At 44.0% G+C, this 22,974-nt stretch overlaps 1 protein-coding gene across 2 annotated transcripts in view; it reads right to left on the bottom strand.

Moving 5' to 3' along the window:
• MFAP5 (microfibril associated protein 5) overlaps positions 1–20,897 on the bottom strand; it is a 148,520-nt gene extending 127,623 nt beyond the window's left edge. Inside the window, exons 1-3 of one of the 2 annotated variants that reach the window (XM_078651442.1) lie at positions 20,538–20,886; positions 18,352–18,411; positions 14,316–14,360 (exon numbers count right to left, since the gene is read on the bottom strand). In XM_078651442.1, the coding sequence (XP_078507568.1) occupies positions 14,316–14,360; positions 18,352–18,409 (103 nt within the window). In that variant the 5' untranslated portion in view covers positions 18,410–18,411; positions 20,538–20,886. Of the gene's footprint in view, positions 1–14,315; positions 14,361–18,351; positions 18,412–20,537 lie in introns of both variants that reach the window. The other variant, XM_078651443.1, reaches the window with a different exon arrangement.
• Between the last annotated feature and the right edge of the window lie 2,077 nt (positions 20,898–22,974).

The raw sequence follows: 22,974 nt of genomic DNA, 5'->3' as shown, positions 1-22,974 counted from the left end.
AGCATATTTAGATTTTATAGCACCAGCACTTTTCAGCTCCTAGTTTTAGGCCGGTCTTAGGCTAGTTCCTAATTGGGTTTATAGGATTGGCTATTATTAGAAATGCATGCAAAGCGGTGCTTGGACACATGTATCATATTAAACATTTTAGAGCACAGACACTTTCAGCATGTGTGTCAATATCTCTATTTAGTTTTGGCTTCGAAGGATTGTGATACATGTCTGGATGGATCGCTAATATGCTTAGATATGTGGGGTTTGTAACCTTGCTAGCTAAACGAGACAGACATTTTTGATTGAGAGTAGGGAAGGGTGATTTGGTTTTTTCATTCAAAGCTAATGCTTTAAATAATAAACGTATAAGGAAAGCAATAGATTAATGGATCCTAGAGCATATCCCTGACATAATCTTTCTACAAGAAACCCATATAAAGAACTTGAATGCCATAAAGTTTTGTATGTTTCAGGCTTGGTAAGGGTTTGAAATAGTTTCTTCTCCATCGGTAGCGCACAGAGGCGTGGCTATATCTATCTACATAAATAAAAATGTAAATGTTCGTTTGTTCAAAATCTTAAATCTCTGAAAGTTCTTCACCGATTGCTTTGAAATTTTGTCACAACGTTGGATTCGAATAGGTGCGTGTTTTTATATACACAACGTTGGATTCGAATACCCGTGTGTTGAATACGCGCGTTTTTAATCGAAAGCCCGAACAGACACATAAAAATGTCAATGTCGTTTGTTCAAAATCTTAAATCTCCGAAAGTTCTTCCCCGATTGCTTTGAAATTTTGAGACAACGTTGGATTCGATTAAGCACGTGTTTATATATACACAATGTTGGATTCGAATACGCGCGTTTCTAATACGTGCGTGTTTTTAATCGAAAGGCCAAACAGACCCTATCGATTTGGTTGCTGCGCAACAACTACAATGGACGCATAGAGACAATAGTCTACATATATTAGGATGGACAGTTGGTGTCAGGATGGCAGACCGGGAAGTGGGTGGAGGGAGGGGGGAGAAGCTGGTTCACTTTGCAACATTAGCGCGTGTTTATATATATACAACGTTGGATTCTAATACGCGCTTGTACAATACGCGCGTGTTTTTAATCGAAAGGCCGAACAGACCCTATTGATTTGCTTGATGCGCAACAACTACAAGGGAGGCATACAGACAATAGTCACAAAAACATATTGTATACCCACAAGCATTGTGAAATTAAACATATTAGAAACGTGCGCTTACTCTTTTCTTTCTCTACCATTTAACCAGACTGAGCCACAGCAACGCGTGGCCGGGTACAGCTAGTATATTAATAAGTATCTGTAGATGGAGACTACAGACACCCAGGTCGATGAAGATGGTAGACAGGCTCGGGTTCATGTTTTAATAGCTGGCTCGCGTTTTACGTTTACTACAATCTACGCTCCAATAGAAGATCGCCCTGGACCATTGGTCGAGTTGTTTCAGTCATTCATGGTTTTTCCTAGAGCAGTGATTTTAGGAGGAGATTTAAATTTTCTTCAGAATCCTAGTCTAGATTCTCCTGTGGTCGATCACAGACATAATAAGGGTAGAACTGCTAAGATATCGACACAATATCAGAAAGGTTTGAAACTGGAGGAACCCTGGAGGATGAAATTTAACAATCAACATAAATATAGATGCTTTTCAGCTAGCTTTAAGACAGCACCGAGGCTAGATTTCTTTGTAGCTTCTACGAATACTGCCATTAAACAATATATAAATAGCACAGAATGGGTTCTCAGTTCATTCCATGCTAGAAATGCATATTGCGTACATCCGACAACCCTCAGCCCTTCACGGATGGTCTTGAATAGGTCATATCTAGAGAAAGAGCTTCGGGCAGTAGAAATTGAAAAGGATATTTCCCAGTACTTGTTATTGAATACGCAGTTAAGGCAACTATAAGGGCTATCATAGCATCTAAAGATGGAAACTCCAAACGAGAGAGGGAACATTTAGCGAACCAATTAAAACAAGCCCAGGAAAAATATTTTCATTTAAAAAATGGCTCCAATCATTAGCATCTGGAGCAAGCAAGCAAATAAGGAAATGTGTGTCTATTACAATAAAGTAGTTAAGAACCCATATGCAGCAGGTTTATGAAGAGAGTGAATATTCGGGTCGAGTTTTAGCATGGCGAGTGCGTGAAAAAGCATCTAAAAATGTAAATAAATCACTTGTGGATACAGGGACAAATATCTGGGTCACTGACATCAAAGGTATCTAGGGTACAGTGCTCCAACATTACAGCAGTATATATACAAAACATTAAAATCCATATATTGCACAGATTGCAAGTTAGATATTATCCTTTAATACTGCTGTAGTTGTAAGCTTTCTTAAAAAGAAAAAAGACCAGGAAAATTTGAATTCCAATCGACCAATCAGTCTGCTTAACTTCGATTATAAAGTTACAATGAAATTGTTAGATAATAGATTGAATTAGAGTCTGTTGATTGATAAAGATCAAAACAGCTTCACAGCCAGAGGGCTGCTGTCTTCCAATGCACACTATTGATTCAAAGCCTTAGACTTCTTTCAAATCAAGCAGATTTCGGCTCATAGTTCTCTCTAGATCATGAAAAGGCTTTTGATTTGGTTAATTGAGACAGCCTCTTTTTAATCTTAAAAACGTTTTGATTTCTTCACACATTACCTCAGTATTATGGCATCTCTATGACGGGTCACATGCCCGATTGATTGTAAATTCCTCTGAAGCAGAGCAGTGTAAAGTCAAGCGAGGAACTAGACAGGGGTGTTCATTGTCACCTATGTTATTTGCTTCTTTTATTGAACCATTAGTGATTGCTATTCAAAATGATAGCCAAATCCAGGCCCTACATAACTAAATGTCCAAAATCAAACCCTACGCCAATGACATGATGTTTTTTTAAGACCAGAGTTAGATGTGTAGCGTAGACTTTTTGAAGTTTTTTGGCGTTTCAAGAGCTACCTGGTTATACAAATCGAAAACCGAGATTGTATTAACCAATTACACTACAGACACTTTAGTTGAAGATTTAAGCCCATTGTTGAATCCAAGCTCGATTCTTTAACTATGGATATTTACAACATCTGCTGTGGAAGGTTTATATGATTTGAATTACAAACCTTTAATAGACAGGATTACATCTTTGGTTTCCAAAGGAAACACTCTTCCACTTCCAATGTTAGTTTAGAGTAGCATTTAATCCAGATTTCAGTATTCCTGTATTTTTTACACTTTGGGGGGCATATTACCAAGGGAGGGCGATAGGCAATTATCGCCGATTTAGCGGCCGTTTTCGGCCGCTAAGCGGCGATAATTCTATCGCCCTATTAGCAAGCTGTCGCTAACTGATGTTAGCGACAGCTTTTAGGCGATAGCGAGCGGTTTGGGGCCAGCTTTGCATGTCAGCGATGTTTATCGCTAATGACATGCAAAGAGGGCGTACCCAACCCGTTAGCGACTGAAAGCAGTCGATAACGTCACTATCGCCTATTGACAAGGCAAGCGTAGCGTTGAAAAACTAACGCCTGCTCAGACCAGTTCTTATGCATGTTATCCAATGGGAGGTGGATAACATGGCTAAGAGCATTTCGTCGCTAATGCGTGAATATCGCTGTATTGTCAGCGATATTCACGCATTTCGCCGCTATCGCTGGATATTTTAGCACAATGGAGAAAAACTTTGCTAATAGCATGTTTTCTCCGCTAACATATCCAGCGATAAAAAAAAATGCGCTAAGCGCATTTAGCGATAAATATCGCTATTCCTTGGTAATATGCCCCTAGATTTTTAAACAAATTGAGGGATTGATCTCAGCTTTCATATGGGCTCATAAAACACCACCGCTGGCACTCCACATATTATATAAGCCAACAGAGGATGGTGGTCTAGGTTTGTCACACTTAAAACAGTATTATTCCATTACTTTTGCACATTTCTCCTCCAGTTTTTATGACCGATATTCGTCAAGTAATATATTCGAAAATATTTTTATAAGCCAAATGAGACAACATCTGAAGCAATCTAGAGATAATCCTCTAATCGTCTCTATATACTGAACTCTTGCGGATTGTAAGGAGGCAACAGCTGCATCAACAATGGGATAGTGCCACGCTGCTTCCTGCACTTTGTATTTTCCTTTTCGTTCTTAAAAATGAATGTCATTATATCTTAAGATGATTTCTGCTTGACACATCTCTGTGCCTTTGTCGTTTAACCCTGGGACAATTGACACTAGCACTGTCCAGGCTTGTTTGCACCTTTTAAAATGTACTACTGCGGAGTGCTCTGCGATAACACCTGAAGCAATCACAGGTCAATTCTGTACTGTTGCTGCACACTGCACTTTGGGAAATGCCCGGAGATACCGTATAAAGCAACATTGTGACATCCCTTTATTACCCTTTGCACACTCCACTTTTCTTTTTGGCAACAAAAATGAACGTTAGATTTTTGTCACTCTTGCCATGTGCTGCTTGCACTACCACTTTCCCATCTTGGTTTGTTTGTATTGCTTGAATTTAGCTTGTAAGTATAGCAGGCCTTTTATACAGGCTCTGTGAACAATGCAAAGTGCCTTGCACATTGCTCTTCTGGCAATAGGTAGCCTGTGGAGTGACTGCCAGGCTGGAGTCATGTGGTCTGCTGAGTGAAGGCAGCATCATTTTGGATGAGTTGTACTTTGTGTATGATGAATGTGGGTACGCCAAGTTACAGGCTGTTGGCATAGTCAAGCTTGGAGATTATCCAAGATATGGGAGGATGCAACATAGGGGCATATTATCAAGGGCCTTAATTCATGTGTTAGCGACCTTTTCGGGTTGCTAACGCATGAATTAATTATCGCCCTATTATCAATGCGTCGCTAACTACGGTTAGCGACGCATTTCATGCGTTATTCATCGCCCCCACGCTGGGGGCGATGAATAACGCTAATGAGATGCAGGTTTGGCGTTCTCACGTCCAACCACATGTAAAATGTGGTTGGAGGTGGGATTGCCTTATTCACAAGGCAGGCCTTGGGAGAAGGAGACCTGCGATAAACGCGTCTATCGCAGGTCTCCCAACGCCTGCTTTTAGTACGTGTTAGGCATTGCTAACATGAGGGGGTGGATCATAAAGCTGAATCCACCCCCCCATATTATCAAGGCACACATGAGCGCGTGAAAACAGCGCTTGTTTTCACGCGCTAATGCGACCTATCGACAATTTCACATCGCCTGTTGGCTTTAGCGTTGAGAATACGCTGCTAACAGGCGATGTGAAATCGGCGATAGACTTTTCCACGTTATCAACGCTGTGCGATATTGTTTGCACAGCGTTGATAATATGCCCCATAGTGTTTTCATTGTGTAGATGGCACTCTGTTTTACTTTATTAAAATATGGTATCAAACATGGGTCTGAATCCATGGTTACGTATCGTTTTCTGACTTCTCTTGATATTGTTGAAGGGGCCTCATGTTGGCGGTAGGCTGGTATTTTTCTCATTTTCCACAGGTCATTAGATCTGTCTTTGCTATATTTAGCTTTGGATGGTTATTCATTATCAATGTATTTATGGCCCGAATGCTGTCAAGTTTTAAATTGTGAGATCTTCCAGACTATATATATTTATTAATAATGTGGGTGTCATCTGCATAGTTGTAACAGGTGTGGTTGAATGATGTAATCCGGTTTGGTAAGGGGGTTAGGTAGATATTGAATAATAGAGGGGATATGATGGACCCCTTTGGGATGCCACAGTGTTGAGTATGAGAAGCTGACATGAAATGTGGTAACAACACTAGTTCACTGTCACAGCTGAAAAGCCAAGAATTCAGTGGGCATTAGCTGAACTCCCTTCACGCTTTTTGTTGAAATTTGGATTACAGGTAGAGAGGGGCAAGACCCTACTCAACAGGAAACACCAAATTAACCTGGGCTTAATCCTCTGGTCGCTAGGCACTAAACAGTCAGGCTTAACTTAGAGGCAATGTCTAAAGTCTGTATGCAGTACATCAGAAAGTAAAAAGTGAAATCTCAAAACATGGACAAAGCCACACCAATTTAGGAAAATAGAGTAAAATATAACACTTTGTTTGACACCAAAACAACAAAAATGCAATCAGTAGTACCAGAGATATGCATTTTTAAATATGTATGTAAAAACTATACCTAAAACACAAAGAGCAACTATGGTTATCTGGTCACACTGGACCGGGACCATCACAACTTCAAGCTGAAGCACGGGCAGATACAGGGACCCAGTTAGGCCCGCTGAACAAAGTACTTTAGATCCCGGTTTGCAGAGCATTGCGAGATCCTGCATCGAGGATGCGTCACACAGCGGTACTTCTGGGCTAGCTGCTGAGCGGTGATGTGGAGTACTGCATTGTTATCAAGGACGCTGTTGTAGAGGTGCTTGCAATTCGAAGGCCTGCATTGAGGGTGTGACGCGCAGCGGCTGTTCCAAGGAGAGTGTGTGCTGTGATGTGGAGTCTGGCTTGGGGGAAGTGTCTGGGTGAGGTGGTGCCGATGTGACTGCGAGGAGATGTGTTGTGCTGCATTAGTTCTGCTTACAGGTCCACAGATGGGCTGGCACAACACCTTCAGGCCCACTTCCAGTTGTCCAGGACTGGGGTGGCGACTCTTGGGGGGGCAAGACTCACAACAAGTAGGTGTTGGGTTCAAGATGGTTGGAGCCTTTTCTCTCTCTGAGGCTCTGATCAGGAGGCCAGCCAACTAGCCCTTAGAGTCACTTTGGTGATCCTGGGATCAAGATGCAGGTCCAGTCATTTTCCCAGGTAGCAGGACAGCAGAGTAGCAGTCTGTTACAAACGAAGTCCAGTCGATAAGGTTCTAAACGTATTTTAATGTAGTATAAAAGAGTACAGGTGTCCCCAGCTTGTCGGGTGACTCGCTCAAGGCGTACCTCTCAACGTTCTATCGTAGCCTCCACCGTGGAGCACCGGGTGTACCAAGTGGGGGAGAGTCAGGGGAGGGTATTGGAGGAGCAGACCATAGAGATGAGTTACAACACACCATCCTTTCTAGGGAGAACTGAGAGAAAGGGGACGGAGAGGTGGGATGGGAGAAGAAAAGGAGCAAGAGGAAGAGAATGCGATAGGGAGAAAGGGAAGTGGGGAACAACTAGGCTAGCAACATAACATTTCCTGGAGGGATGAAAATGGAACAACAAAGTCTTACGCAGAAGACCCTTACAACTAGTAAATATTACATTTTTTGATTACCGTGATATTACTTCTGCTTTACATACTGAGACTGGATGTTTGGCCCCGTGGGGGTACTCTCAACTCATGCTGTACTGTAGAGGTGAGTTACAACACAGTCCTTCTTGCAGAGCAACACAGAAGTCCTTCTGAGTCTTTCACAGGTCCAGAGGTCTACTGAAGAGTTGAGTCTAAGGGTCTTTAGTTATATCTGGTAACAGCTGTGAAGTAGGAGAAGGTTATGGAGGGTTCCATTCCCCAAAGGTGTTAGGAGTTTTCTGTCTTCCTGCCCTGGTCTCTGTTTTCTGGGGTCAAATAAGAATAGCGAAAACGGCTGTAATGCCAGAAACCGGTCCTTGGAAGCTTGTTTCCGGTCCAGGGAAGGCATGGCTTGGCAGTTCGGGCTCGACTGTTCCCATGAGGCACAGGGTCAGACTGATTTGCATATGGCCATGTCTGAACTGGGGTGGCAGAGTGGGCTAAGGAACGGTGATGGATTAAACCCAGATCTGTTGACTGGGTGTGAGTGTTTGATTGGTTCAGATGCTCTGTCCATCACCACCCCCTTTTGTACCACTTTGTTCGTCATAAGTTGGCAGGGTATGCTCAGACGTGAGTCCCTTGCTCACTTTGCCACTGGATTCAAGCAAGCCGGGCTGAAGACGGCTGTAATGCCAGAAACCGCTCCTCTGAAGCTTGTTTCCGGTCCAGGGAAGGCATGGCTTGGCAGTTCGGGCTGGATTGTTCCCATGAGGCACAGGGTCAGACTGATTTGCATATGGCCATGTCTGAACTGGGGTGGCAGAGTGGGCTAAAGAATGGTGATGGATTAAACCCAGATCTGTTGACTGGGTGTGAGTGTTTGATTGGTTCAGATGCTCCGTCCATCACCACACCCTTTTGTACCACTTTGTTCGCCATAAGTTGGCAGGGTATGCTTAGACGTGAGTCAATTGCTCACTTTGCCACTGGATTCAAGCAAGCCGGGCTGAAGACGGTTGTAATGCCAGAAACCGGTCCTCGGAAGCTTGTTTCCGGTCCGGGAAGGCATGGCTTGGCAGTTCGGGCTGGACTGTTCCCATGAGGCACAGGGTCAGACTGATTTGCATATGGCCATGTCTGAACTGGTGTGGCAGAGTGGGCTAAAGAAGGGTGATGGATTAAACCCAGATCTGTTGACTGGGTGTGAGTGTTTGATTGGTTCAGATGCTCCATCCATCACCACCCCCTTTTGTACCACTTTATAATAATATATAATATAAAGGTAGTTTATAAAGCGCCTGGCGACGCCATCCCGGCGTGTCCCCGCGCTGAAGAAAGCAGGCTATCAGAGACATACAGCCTTCCCACCTCCCCACCCCCAAGCCCCTGCTTATAGTTTATATAAATGTGTTTTTAGCATTGTTCTGAATTTTGTTTCTGCTTCTTTGTTCGCCATAAGTTGGCAGGGTATGCTCAGACATGAGTCCCTTGCTCACTTTGCCACTGGATTCAAGCAAGCCGGGCTGAAGACGGCTGTAATGTCAGAAACCGGTCCTCGGAAGCTTGTTTCCGGTCCAGGGAAGGCATGGCTTGGCAGTTCGGGCTGGACTGTTCCCATGAGGCACAGGGTCAGACTGATTTGCATATGGCCATGTCTGAACTGGGGTGGCAGTGTGGGCTAAAGAACGGTGATGGATTAAACCCAGATCTGTTGACTGGGTGTGAGTGTTTGATTGGTTCAGATGCTCCGTCCATCACCACCCCCTTTTGTACCACTTTGTTCGCCATAAGTTGGCAGGGTATGCTCAGACGTGAGTCCCTTGCTCACTTTGCCACTGGATTCAAGCAAGCCGGGCTGAAGACGGCTGTAATGCCAGAAACCGGTCCTCTGAATCCTGTTTCCGGTCCAGGGAAGGCATGGCTTGGCAGTTCGGGCTCGACTGTTCCCATGAGGCACAGGGTCAGACTGATTTGCATATGGCCATGTCTGAACTGGGGTGGCAGAGTGGGCTAAAGAACGGTGATGGATTAAACCCAGATCTGTTGACTGGGTGTGAGTGTTTGATTGGTTCAGATGCTCCGTCCATCACCACCCCCTTTTGTACCATGCTGTAAAATATAGCCTGGTGAGATAACTGCTGCTCTAGAGATCTATATTTTGTTTGCAGGAGCCAGATATTTTGTTAGGTCCATCTGCTTGCTACATTGGGCTGAAAATACCCCAACCAGCAGTACTGTGAATCTGAAAGGATCCAATATAGCCTGCTGTGTCAGAGAGGGCTGCTATAACAGAATATGTATCTTTCAAAAATTATTTCATATCTAGATAACCCTGCCAGGGTCAGCACCCAGAGAATCCATCCCCTGGGACAAAATATTGGGAAACCCATAGTCAGGGCATCTCGTTTTCACACTTGCTGGAGTTGTAAAATGTTTACAACACAGAGTTTGCCACTAATTTCCCAAAATGTCTTGATGAATATGCTCCAAATTCTCTATAAAGTTATTCTAAATTAGTGGTGAGTTAAATTAAAACTTCACTGACGAAGTCGCTTAGAATTAGGAAACTCCACACTTAACGGAGCAGATGACGTTTCCTTAATTTATGTGAGGTGAGGTTTATCCTTTTGGGCCTTCCAGATGTGATGAATTCTTGATGCAGAATGTCCCAGGTAGGACATCCTCAAGAGTTTGGAGGCTGGCCATCCACCACCTGAGGTAAGAGGTGTGGGAGGGATGGCTCTTAGGTGAGGCCTGCTTATTTTTTTTTTAAATAACTTGATTTTTTGCATAGGAGAAAACTTGAACAGTTTACAAAATGCACAAAATTGCAAGTCACATTGTAAACCCTTCTATTCCACATACATGTATCTACACGGTATATATATTTTCATAGTATGTAGATTTGGAGATAGGAATAGTAAATCTATATGTCCTATATATGCACTTACCTTTCAATATTCTGTCCCCGATATTCTTGTACCATGACATTCTGGGTCCGTATTTAGTAGGACAACCAGTATTTAGGTAAGGATGCACCTATAGAGCATGGCTTTAACGTGTAATTATAGACGAGGGCCATGCCCCCTAAAAATATATTTTTAACTACGGGCCTGAATTTAACATGCCACGAGTGATGTAATATGTGGTGCTTGGCAGGTTGCAAGTTACTGTTAGCTGAGTAAACTATGTTGAATTTCTATGGTGCTTTTGTTTTTACACTTTAGTTTATACCTTATTTCATCACCTAACTATAACTTCACTTTGCCCTTTGTTTTTTTTTTTTTCGTGATTAATGTCTAGGGTTTTTTAACCTAAGTTGAAATCTTATGGCCATACCTAACTATAAAGTCACTTGAACCTTTGTTTGTTCAGTGAATATAGGAGTTTTTTAAGTAAGATTTTATTATCATACCTAGCTATAATGTCCCTTTAACCTTTGTGTTTTTCATTGAATCTCTAGTTTTTTTTAAGTATAGTAGGATCTTAATACCATATCTAACTATAAGGTCACTTTAAACTTTGTTTTTTTCATGAATTTGTTGGGTTTTTGATAATATTCACCCAACTTTCTCACGGCGCTCAGCTTTTGGTCATGGGCAGCATGGAGTTGGCCACAGGGCCTGGCTACACCCAACCTCCCCAAGCCACGTTGATGCTCAAACCCATTTGCGAAAAAGAGAAAATATAATTTTTTCGGCTCCTTTACAAATTTTCTATGTTTTTTTACATTTTTTACAGCTGTCTATTACTGCTTTTTGTAAAAAAAATTATACTGTTTCAAACTTTGTTTTGTTTTTACACATTTTTTCAGCTTTATTTAGGTTTTGTAAATTACTTTAATGTTGTTTTAAACTTTTTTTAACAAATGTTATTGCTTCTTTTAAGGTTTACACAGATCTTTGTGTTCTGTTTGCAGATGCTGGTCCGTGGCTCGTCTATATATTATTTTATTCCCTTCACCACAGGCCCTAGCTTTATAGCGGTTCCTGCAGTACATGCTGAAATGCTATATATTGTCATTCTTTTCTTTCTCTTCTTGTAACAGATCTTCCCACAGAGCAGTTGGTTCTCTTTTAACTGTGCACTTATTCTGCCTCTCTACATGAACTATGTTGTTTGGGAGCAAAGCCTTCAAGCTCTTTCACATTCCAGTGGCGCTCATTGAATACTGTCCACTCTTCCTTCTATGCAGCACCTTCTGGCATAATGTGCACGTGGACTTCTGCTCACTTATTTCATTTTTACCAGCTGAAAGTTTAAAGAACTGCCACACTATTGATTCCTTCACCGGCCATGCTTCCTGTGATGCTGCAGAATTGCTTGGGGGAAGATTTATGTCATTATTTCATCATCTGCAGATGGTGTGCCTTACATAACCCTGGTGGAAGATACACTTGTTGTTTGCTGTTCTCTAGTTGTGCCTGAGGTCAATGTTGCCACAAGATCAGAATGGGTGTGAGAGTGTCTGAGTGGGTCTATGAGTGAGTGTGATGTATTTTTGTGGTGAAATTTGCGAATTTGTTGCGATGTTTCACAGAGGCCGTGCTCAGCGCTGCGACGCATACGCAAACATTGCACAAGGGAAACAAATGTTTTTCGATGTTTTAAAAGATCTCAGCGCTAGTAGAACCAATAAGCAAATCCTCCGGGAATCCTGTATGGGCTTACTTCCAGTTGTGGGTCCAACTGGAGTACCTCAGGACCCTACACTAAAAAAATAAAAATAAAAAGATTATGTTCATTTTGGGGGATGGGGGTAGTTTTATTTTAAGTTTGAGTCTAGAGTTTTCCTTACAGGCCCAAATAGGAAAGGTGTCTTGAAGGTTGTAATGAAATGAATGTCTACGTTTTTAGGTGCTGCGTTAGTGATGTATTATGTGAGGTCATAATCAGTACACAGCGGGGGCTTGATGTTTTAGGTAGCTCAGGTAAATATAACTGCTGAATTTCACTGGATTTCTTCAAATGAAATCTGAATCTACCTATAAAGTCCCAGTAACCTTTGCTTTTTTCAGTGAATTTTTAAGGTTTTTTTTAAAGTTATTTGCTAACTATAACGTGCCTGTACCCTTTTATTTTCTTTACTGAATTTCAAATTTCTTTTAATGTTATTCCTAATTATAATGTTCTTGTAACCTTTGTTTTTTTGGTGAATATCTAGGGTTTTTTAAATTTGTATTTCCTAACTTTAACCTGTTACCTTTGAGTGTGAGTACATGAGTGTCTCAGTGGGTGTGTGAGTGAGTGTGCAAGTGTCTCAATGTGTGTGTGAGTTGGTGGCTGGGTGAGTGTCTGAGTGGGTCTGGAAGTGGCTGCATACATGTCTCACTGGGTATGTGAGTGGGTGTGTGAGCAGCTGAGTGAGTGTGGGTGCATGAATGTATGAGTGGGTCTGTTAGTGGGTGCAGGAGTGTCTGAGTGGATCTGTAAGTGGATGCATTAGTCTCTGAGTGGGTGCATACATCTGTACGTGGGTGTGTGAGTGTCTGGGTGAATGTGTGAAGGTGAGTGTGTCTGGGTTGGTGTGTGAATGTCTGTTTGGTTTTGTGAGTGGTTGCATGGGTCTCTGGGTGGTTCTGTGAGTGGGTGTGTCAGTGTCTGACTGGGCCTGTGAGTGGCTGTATGAGTATCTGAGTGGGTCAGTGAGTGTGTGTGTGTCAGTAGGTCTGTAATTGGGTGTCTGAGTGTTTCGATTGGGTCTGTGAGTGGTTGCAGAAGTGTCTGAGTGGGTCTGTGAGTGGGCATGAGAGTGTCTGAGTGAGTCTATGAGTGGGTGCATGAGTTCCTGAGTGGATCAGTGATTGTGTGTTGGTGTCAGTGGGTCTGTGAGTGGGTGTCTGAGTGCCTGATTGGGTCTGTGAGTGGTTGCATAAGTATCTGAGTGGGTCTGTGAGTGGGCATGAGAGTGTCTGAGTGGGTCTTTGAATGGGTGCACGAGTGTCTTATTGGGTCTGTGAGTGGTTGAATGAGGGTCTGAGTGGGTCTATGAGTTGGTGTGAGAGTGTCTGAGTGGGTCTGTGAATGGGTGCATGGGTGTCTGAGTGGGTCTATGAGTGAGTGTGATGTATTTTTTGTGGTGAAATTTGTGAATTTGTTGCAATGTTTCACAGAGGCTGTGCTCAGCGCCGTAACACATACACAAATATTGCACAAGGGAAAAAAAATGTTTTCGATGTTTTATAAGAGTGTCACACAAATACCCCTATATTCCAGCCATGGGGTCAGAGTACCTCTACCCTGATGCCTACAACCACTTTTGTTCTACATTTTCAGCCTGGTGACTGTGCACCATTAATTAAAATGGTGGCTGCAACTTCCTGCTCAGGTTGCGGTCAGCAAACCTCGGCCTTCCAGTTGGCACACGCATTCGCAATTCATTGCGAAGTACTCACAAATTAGTCATGACCCTAGATATACAAATTTGGTTTTCCTTTAATATCTCAAAAAATACTGAACAGATTTACACCAAATAACAAAAAGCACGCTATCTGGACAAGGAGCTACCCTTCTCCCAAACTTGGTGTAATTTCATCTAGCGATTCAGGCTGTAGTCATTTTCAAATTCCCGATGGGAGTTTACATGGGAAACGTCCTTTTATTGACCCGCCCTTTTCATCAACCCCTGCTTGACAGAGCACCTTTCAATGCACAACTAGAATCGCAGGCACACTTTTTGGGTGGAAATTTCGTGAAGATTCGTCAAATGGTGCCAAATATACAGCCAAGTCAAAAAACGAATTTTCTATACGCAAAGTGCACACAAGTGACAAGTCGGGCACTTCCTTTAATGGGGTATTGGGTCACTAACCGAGAGGGTCAAGAGCATGTACACTTGGAAGTTCATTGGTAAAAGGGCTATCTAAAAATTAGCCATGTGAAAAGTAGAAACATGACAACATTTTAGCTAACAAATTCTCCATCTCCATCTTGAATAGGGAGAGTTGGTGTGTTTGTGTGGGCATGGGCACTTTGCAGAAATCAGAAGAAATGTTACTCCCTGGAGGCAAAGCAGATGATAAGAAAGTGAAAGAGCTGGGAGAAAGGCAGGGGTTGGATTACAGCCTTGATGGCCATTTCATAAACACACCAACACTTACCAAGCTGTCCTTGCTGCTGGGCACTGACCCCCACAATGCGCCATGCTGGAGAGGGAAAGGAGAGAGGCAGGTTATGACTGCAGGAGCTGAAGCATGGTGGACACAGTGACCTCATCACCAGCCATGCAGCAGAGTCAGCAGCGGCTGCAGGCGGGAGCAGGGGTAGGGATGGGGGAGGGTGGCTGCAGGCGATGGGAAGGGAGAAGGCGTGCATGGAGAAGGCGGGTGGTGCAAGAAGGGACCTGTGGAGGAGAAAAGCATGTTGAGTTTGCACAGGAGGGGATATGTGTGAGAGGGAGACAAGCAGGTATGAAGGAGCAAGGAACGCGGTATTGGGAAGGAGGCGAGGAGGCAAGAGGGGAGCCCAAATAGGGAAAGATCTAGGGGCATATTATCAAGGCAGGTGAAATGAAATTATCGCCGCTTTAGCGGCCGTTTTCGGCCACAAAGCGGCGATAATTTAATCGCCCTATTAGCAAGCTGTTGCTAACATCAGTTAGCGACAGCTTTTAGGTGATAGCGAGCGGTTTGGGGCCCACTTTGCATGTCAGCGATATTTATCGCTAATGACATGCAATGTGGGCGTACCCAACCAGTTAGCGACGGAAAGCAGTCGCTAACGTCGCTATCGCCTATTAGCAAGGCAGGAGTAGCGATAAAAAATTTGTTACAAACTAACGCCTGCGCAGACCAGTTCTTAACCTGTATTTCCAATGGGAGGTGGATATTCAGGTTAAGACCCTATTGGCGATGATGCGTGAATATCGCAGGTTTTCCAGCGATATTTGCGCATTTCGCCGCTATCGCCGGATATTTTATCGCATTGGAGATAAACTTTGCTAATAGCACGTTATCTCTGAGATAAAATCCGGCGATACTTGGCGATAAAAAAATTTTTGCTATGCTTCTTTAGCGATAAATATCACGAGTTGTTGATAATAAGCCTCCTAGGAAAGGCTCTCAGAGGACAGAGTGCAGTGTAGAGGACTGGGGGAAGCTGGAGGGAGGAATACATTTAGAGTTTGGGGGAAGTATGGTTACCTGAGACTGCGAGAAGTGGTTAGAGAGGAGGAAGGAAGGTGATCATGGGAAGGCAGAGGGGATAGATGGGAGCAGGAGGAGGAAAGCTATAGAGATAGTGGGTGAAGAGGTGTTGGGGGTAAGGGGAAGCTAATGGGAAAAAGAGAAAGTTAGGGATTGGAAGATAAAAGGTTTCTGAGAAGAAGAGAAGTAGCTAGGGGGAAGCTATGATGGTGGGCATGAGAAGGTGGAGGGGATAGAGGCGAGCTAGAGTAGAGACAGATGTAGAGATTGTCGATGAAAGAGTAAAGTGTAGGGGCCTAGGGATCCTATGGAGATGAAGACATGTAGAGATTGGGGAAAGAGGGTTTACCTGAGAAGGAGAGGAGTGGCTTGGGAGAAGCAAGAATGTATGATTGAGAAGGCAGAGAGAGATAAAGGGGGGCTGGCAGGGAAAAGGAGGTGCTGAGTTTGGGAAGGAGGGGATATCTGAGAAGGTTTGGGAGGAGATAAAAGTATCTGAAGAGGAACTAGAGCTGTGGAGATTGGGGATGAGGGTCTATCTGAGGGGACAAGAAGGTGTAAGGGATTAGGAGATGTTTGGGACAGAAAGAAATGTAGAGGTTGGGGGAAGGGTTCTCTCAGAAGGAGAGAGTAAGATACAGGTTCAGGAAGGGAGTGGGGGAGATCAAGGGTTGCGTGGACACTGAAGAGTGTCCTGAGCTAGAGAGAAGGAAGATGGTTGGGTGGGCGGATCCGATGCAGAAGGTACATTGTAAACATTGGAGTGGAGACATAAGGGAATGTTGGCAAATGCAAGGGATTCTGAGATGGTGGAGAATGTGGAGGAATGGTGGGGAACAGAGTACATTTGAGGAAGAGCTAGAGAAGTGTTCAGCTGCAGAGGAAGGGGTAGCGTGGGTGTTCAGGGTTACGTAAGAACAAAGGAGTGAGAGGGAAGCCACAGCACAGGGAGGGAGGAATGGAAACAAGTTGGGAATTTGAGGGTGAGGGCCTTGGAAGATGGATTTATGTGAGCAACGGCGAGGAGAAGCTGAGGAAAAAGAAAGGAGTCATGCGATGGAGGGTGGTTGAGTCAACGGGTGGGGGAGAGACCGGGAGGCGGATAGTAAGCATAAGATGTGCACTGGGGAGGAGAGAAGGAGCTGGGGTAAAATGTTAGGGTGTTGAGGGTGGAAGGAGTTTAAGGGAGGAGGCGGGTATTTGGAAGGGAGGAGGAAAATTGGGAGGCATGAGAGAGCTGGCAATTGGGAAGCAAGGGGCAGACTGTGAGGGAAGTGGTGCTGTAGAGACAGGTAAGGAAGGAAATAAACACCAAGTGTGGGAAAAATGAGATTTGGCAAGTTTAGGGTTGGTAAAGAGTAAGATGAAGAGTAAATGAGGAGAAAGAACAGCTGGATGGGAGGATGGGCAGAGGATTAAGGTAGGAAAATATGAATTATTGCAATACACCTCAATACACCTCATCAAACAGCAACAATTCCCCCACCCCATCATCTCTCAAGCACACCTCTCACAGCCACAAGCAAATATAAGGCAACCTTGCAATTTGATCACAGACCTAAAACCCCCTGTAAGCCATCAGCAATGGAAAAGCCGAATAAATCTCCAGCAATCCCTAAAACAAAAATATACTAAAAGTCAAAAACAGCCATAGGAATATTCCTGTAAAAAAAATCCCCAGTCCCAAACAACCTTTAATGAACACCACCGATTAAAGATCCCAAATAAAAGACTAATAAACGTGTACTGTACCTAAAAAAATACCAACTAACTACCATTAAGACCCCAACAACCTTCAAACTAGCCCCAGCAAATTCACCAGTCACAGGAAAATACATTGATTCCCAAATCTATGCGATCAATAAAAAGTCCAAAAGATAACAATCGTCGTGTGGGAGGTTAGGGAATCACCCTCCAAATTCAAACAACACTCAGCCACACCTCGTCCAAAATAAATGTCCCAAGAAAAACTAAGCACAAGGAAATGTATAACTTCAATAAACTGTATTAAAAACACAGTTCGGGTAAATGTCTGGTTTCCCCCAAAGGCCACGCAAATTTCCAATCACATGAAAATGTAAGTAATGCTTTTATCCACCTATTACATTCTTAATAAATGCCTAAACCTCCGCACAAACCTGCATCAATGTACCTGTGAAGCCCAAACCCACTCACAACTTAAAAACACCCAACCCGACTCGACAAATTCAGAGGCAGCACCTAGCAAGCCAGTAGGACCCGGGACCCCAACAAACATACCCTTCCAAAGAGGAGTGTGGAGAATCTCTAATACACCCACACCCCCAAACTACCCCTCAATGACGCTTTACAAGCCCCAACAGACCCGCAGCAAACCCAACCCACAAGAATCATTCAACAGAAACCCAAACAAACACAGGACAGAGCCTGGGGTCCATCGAAATCTACTCAATAATAAAAATCACTTTTTCGTTCACGGGCAAATTCACAAACCCACTAGTTAACCTACACCCTGGCATATTTCCAACACCCCTCACGACCACACACAAAAATATCCAACAATGCAGAGCTAACGCCCAACAAAGGCAATTCTGAGACACACAGACGCACACACAAACGCACGCACACACACACGCACGCACGCACGCACACGCACGCACACACTGCTCCCAATTTCCCGTCCTCGCAAATAAGAAACATCGGTTGCAAGGACTATATGGTGTCTTTTTCAGACACCGCCCCGATCCCTCCTCCCATCCTCGTCTCCATAGTAACCGTGTTCTGATGCAGCATCCAAGGGCTATCCCTACAAATACAGGGGTGGGGGCTGGGCGCCGGACTGATGACATTGTAATATCGTATGACCCCCCATCAGCAGAATGCAACATCCGCTGTCGCAGCACTCCCCCCCCCTCCCCGCACCTCGCCCGTAAGTAACCAGGGCCCGGTCCAAGCCGCTCATCTGCAGGATCCATCCCCTCGTATCCATGGCAACAGATAAAGGATGACTCACCAGGGAGGGAGGCGGCGAGGATGCAGAGCAGCAGGGCTGGGCGGAGGGCCAGCATCATCTCTAGAAGGAGAGGAGGAGGACACGTCAGATCAGAGAGCCGAGAGGGCTGGGGCCGGTAACCTAGGGGTCACCCAGAGGTCAAGGATAGTGAGCACAAACCAGGAGTTAAGGATAGCGAGGACAAAGATGGCACCTGAGTCCACCCTCTGGGGCCAGGGCTCAGGTAGCCAAGAAAGTGCAAGGGTCATATCCCCGGGGCATCGGGAAGCAGAGTTGCCAAGGAAGCAGGGGTGTAACCGAGGGGCCGGTGAGACGGGGGCGGGGTGAGAAGCTATCAATTTAAGGGCAAGGACAGAGAGGAATCGGAACAAATCGGGGTTTAACCCCTGGGGGCCAGGGTTTCAGGAGGCAAGGGAAGCATGTACCATGTCATGGGGCTGGGGCAGCAGCGGGCCAAGAAACTAGGGGGTGTAAAACCTTTAGGGTCGGGGGGCAGAGGTCAGAGAAGGCGAATGCCCTCGCCTCGAGCTGGAGGAACCGGGGGCAGGGTTAGTGTAGTAAACACGGGGGCTGAGGGAACATGGGTCCAAGAAAAAAGGGGTGTAACAGGTGGAGGCAGGAGTGGGAAAAGACAGTGGGGTTATAAAGGAAAAAAATACAGACTGAGACCCAACTTCCATCTCGCACTCTTTTTATTCCATCTGCTATTTCTCCAGTCCTTTCTTTCCTCCTTTCCTCCTTTCTTACTTTCTTTCTTTCTTTCTTACTTTCTTTCTTTCTTTCTTTCGTTCTTTCTTCCTTTCTTTCCTCCTTTCTTTCTTTCTTTCTTTCTTTTTGTTCCATCCTTCCCCCACATCGACCCGTTGGCATCTTCTTTAATTTGTTTTTATTCCTTCCACCCGTCTTCTATCTTGTAAATTGTAAATGTAAATCTTCAGCTTCTCCCCATCCCTGCCTTTGACTATTTACCGCCTTCCTGCCTTGTACGCTGCCATCCTTCGTTCCCTTCTCCTTCCCCCATCCATTCACTTCTCTCACCTCTCTTTCTTTAATACCTTCATTCTTTCTTCCTGTTTTCCTTTTTCCCTCGCTGGCTTAGTTCCTAGCTTCCTTCATTCCCCCTTTCTTTTCTCCCCATCCCTCCTTCATTTCGTCTTTTCTTTTGTTGAGCCTTCCTTCCACCTTCTACCTATCTTCTACAGCCCCCAACTTCCATCCCTTTTCTTTAACTTCTTTCTTTCTTCCCTTCCTTCCTCCATCGGTGCCTCTCTTCCTTCCTGGCTTCCTTCCTAGTTCCCTTTCTTTTGCCCTAACCTTCCTTCCTTTATTTATTCATTCATCCTCTCACTCCTTTCGTCCTTCTTCCACCTCTTTCTAAGTTCCATCCTTCCTTCTTCCCTCCTACTCTTCCCTTTTTTCATTACACTCCCCCGTTGTTCTTCCTTCCCCTTCCTTCCTGCCTTCATACGTTCTTTCCTGCCTCCCTCCTATACCTTCATTCATTCTGTGCTTCCTTTTCCTTCTTTCTTTCCATTCCTCCTTCCCTCCTTTCTTCACTCCCTTCCCCGTAACCATCCTCACTTCCTGCCTTCCTTCCTTCCTTCCTTCCTTCCTCGTTTCCCTTCTCCTTTCTTATCCTTCTTCCTTACCTCCTGCCTTCCTGTTTCCCTGCTCCGCCTCCCGTGCTTTCCTCCTCTCATCCATTCATCCATCCTCTCCACCCTTCTGCCCTTTCTCTCACACATTCTTCCATTCTTCTTCCATCCTACCTTTCTTTCACTCCTTCCTTCCTCTAATGTATTTCCTTCCTTCCTTCCTTGATTTCATCCTTCCTTCCTCCGTCCCTTTCTTCTTTACTCCCTCTCCCTTTCCTTCTTTCCATCCCCTTCCGTCCTTCCTCTAATGTACTTCCTTCTTTCCTTAATTTCATCCTTCCTTCCTATATCCCTTTCTTCTTTATTCCCTCTCCCTTCCCTCCCTTTCATTTGCTCCATTCCCTTCCTTCCTTCCTTCCTCCCTCCTTTCCTTCTTCCTTCATTTCCTTCCCTTTTTTCCTCTCCTTGCATAGCCCAGTGTTTTTAGTCCATCTAAGCCAATATCTCATCTTGCCCCCAGCCGCCTTCGGGCCGCGCCCTTGCACCATCAATGCAGTATGCATCTATGCCTTTAAGAAAACGCAAACTCACGTTTATTTCCAGAAGCTTCTCTGTCCGTTCAGTGTGACTCTCCTCGCCTGTCTCTCTGCCTCTCTCCAGGATTTCTCTCTTTCTGATCATTCGCAGCAGTCTCAGCCGCTCCCAGGTCTTGGAAACAAATGTATAATTTGAAAAAAATGTATAACTATATATGGGTGGGACGGCGTCTGATTGGAACTCTCGAGCCCAGGGAACACATTAAAAGTCGATTTTTTGGCTAAAAGCTCCAGACATTGCTTCATTCCCCTGCCGAAGGGCTGTACCGCCGCACAAGGCCCGAAAATATTCTGGGGAACGCCCGCTGCAGCGCTGCGCTTTCACAGACGAAGTCAAGATAACCCCAAAACTGCAAAATACGACGACAGCCATGGGCAGAAGACTTTAGCAAAAATCATTTGTTCTATTAAACATGTGCACCTTTTACTTTTATGCAGCACCAGTCTTGCAGAAAATATCGCTTCCAAGGAAATTTTCTGTGACACTCTGGAAAACTTGGAAGTTCTTTTTCTTTTTTTGAAAAAAAAACACAACGCCAGACAATGTCCGGATAATCTCGAATCTCTGCTGGATACACCCTGTCCATGTGGACAGTGACTTAAATGCTGCACAAACGTTTGGGGCAGGGTTTAAGGAACATTTTACAATATTTCATATGTGGGAAGGGTTCTTGTCAATGCTGTAGACTACAGGAAAAGAGGTAAGATTTTATTCCAAAAGTGCAGGGGCCCGATTCACAGAACTAACTTAAGACGAAATCCTAAACTTACTACCATTTTGGTATTCACAGAAGGCACTTAGTCATTTCGGTATTCACAGAAGTTAGGCGTCCTAACTTTAGGACCCCTAAATGCCTTCTGTGAATACCCAAAGTCCTAAAGTTAGGATTTTTCTCAGTTTAGGAATAACTTTAGTATTCCTAAACTGAGAAAAATCCTAACTTTAAGACTTTCGGTATTCACAGAAGGCATTTAGGGGTCCTAAAGTTAGGAGTCCTAACTTCTGTGAATACCGAAATGACTAAGTGCCTTCTGTGAATACCAAAATGGCAGTAAGTTTAGGATTTTGTCTTAAGTTAGTTCTGTGAATCTGGCCCTAAGTTCTGCGAATAAAAATAATAAAAGGTTATTCACCATGAGCAAAGTGGAGTTCTATTCCCTCGTGCTGCACAGCAACGCATTACATCTTATCATCATACGCAGCCATCTGCACAGGGTGGTGAGATCCTTTCTGTGGCTCCTCTCCGTCAGTTCACAAACTTTATTCGGATAGACAAAGTATCCATAAAAGTGCGTCAGTAATTCAAAATAACAATAAGAATTAACAATATGTAGTAGCAGAAATTACAGTTGTATGGAGAGAGTAGCAGGAAAATTTTAGGTGGCAAGTTAAAACAATACAGTCATCTATATATATAAAAACGAATGTATGTCTGTCTGTCTCTTTGTCCTTTATGCATTACTACACCATTCATCCGATTGACATGAAACTTTGGGAAGTTGTTGAGTACACTCCCGCGAAGGTTTCTGGCAATATTTGTTTTTTAGATATCGGCCCGCCAGGGCCCTCATAATCTTTCGAATACTGATGTATGCACCAGACGGAAAAACAACAAATCGTGTATCCACAAGCACTCGAATAAATAAATAGAATTAAAACAGCATTCATCCGATCGCCAGGAAACTTTGGGAAGTTGTTGAGTACACTCCCGCAAAAGTTTCGGCAAACATTTTTTTAAAATATCAGCCCCCCAGGGCCCTCATAATCTTCTGAATACTGATGTACGCACCAGACGGAAAAACAAAAATCTTGTATCCACAAGCACTCGAATAAATACCTAGAATTAAAACGACACTTTGAAATGTTTTCCATATTAAAATGAATACGTTTCAATAAAAATGACACAATGTAAATTGAATGTTATCATAACGAGTTTCCTTGAATTTCCTTTCTTCGGAGATCGCAGCAATGCGCGACGGGTAAGCTAGTCATAAATAAATCACTAATGTATAAAACCAATCCATTCAATAATTAGGAATTGTCTATGCATTAAAAACTCAGTCCCTTAACTTGACTTACGCACCCTAATGGCAATTCTCAAGAATGTGCTTAAGCGAAAAACCAACTCTTCATCTTCCAGGGCAAGCATGCTTGAATAGGCACTAGCCAAACAAATAGGCCTGATCTTAGTGAAGAACGGGAAAAGAAGCCACTTGCTATATGTCATGTAAAATTTGCAGAAAAACAAAAAGTGCTGGGTTGATTGACCACTCACCCCGTCACACGGGCAGGGTAGCGAGTCAAGTTTAGAATGATGACCCAATGGAAAACACAATGCAAATTTCACTATCCCAGCTCTCGGGCGAAATAATAGGCTCCTTTCCCATTGACTCATAGGCAGGGTGAGATAATTCGGCAGGGGGTAGCAATG

This window comes from Lissotriton helveticus, chromosome 7, assembly GCF_964261635.1.
Source record: "Lissotriton helveticus chromosome 7, aLisHel1.1, whole genome shotgun sequence".
In the NCBI taxonomy this organism is placed as follows: Eukaryota; Metazoa; Chordata; class Amphibia; order Caudata; family Salamandridae; genus Lissotriton; species Lissotriton helveticus.
The sequence above is the reverse complement of the archived record's forward strand: the minus strand, read 5'-3'. Positions and strand labels throughout refer to the sequence as shown.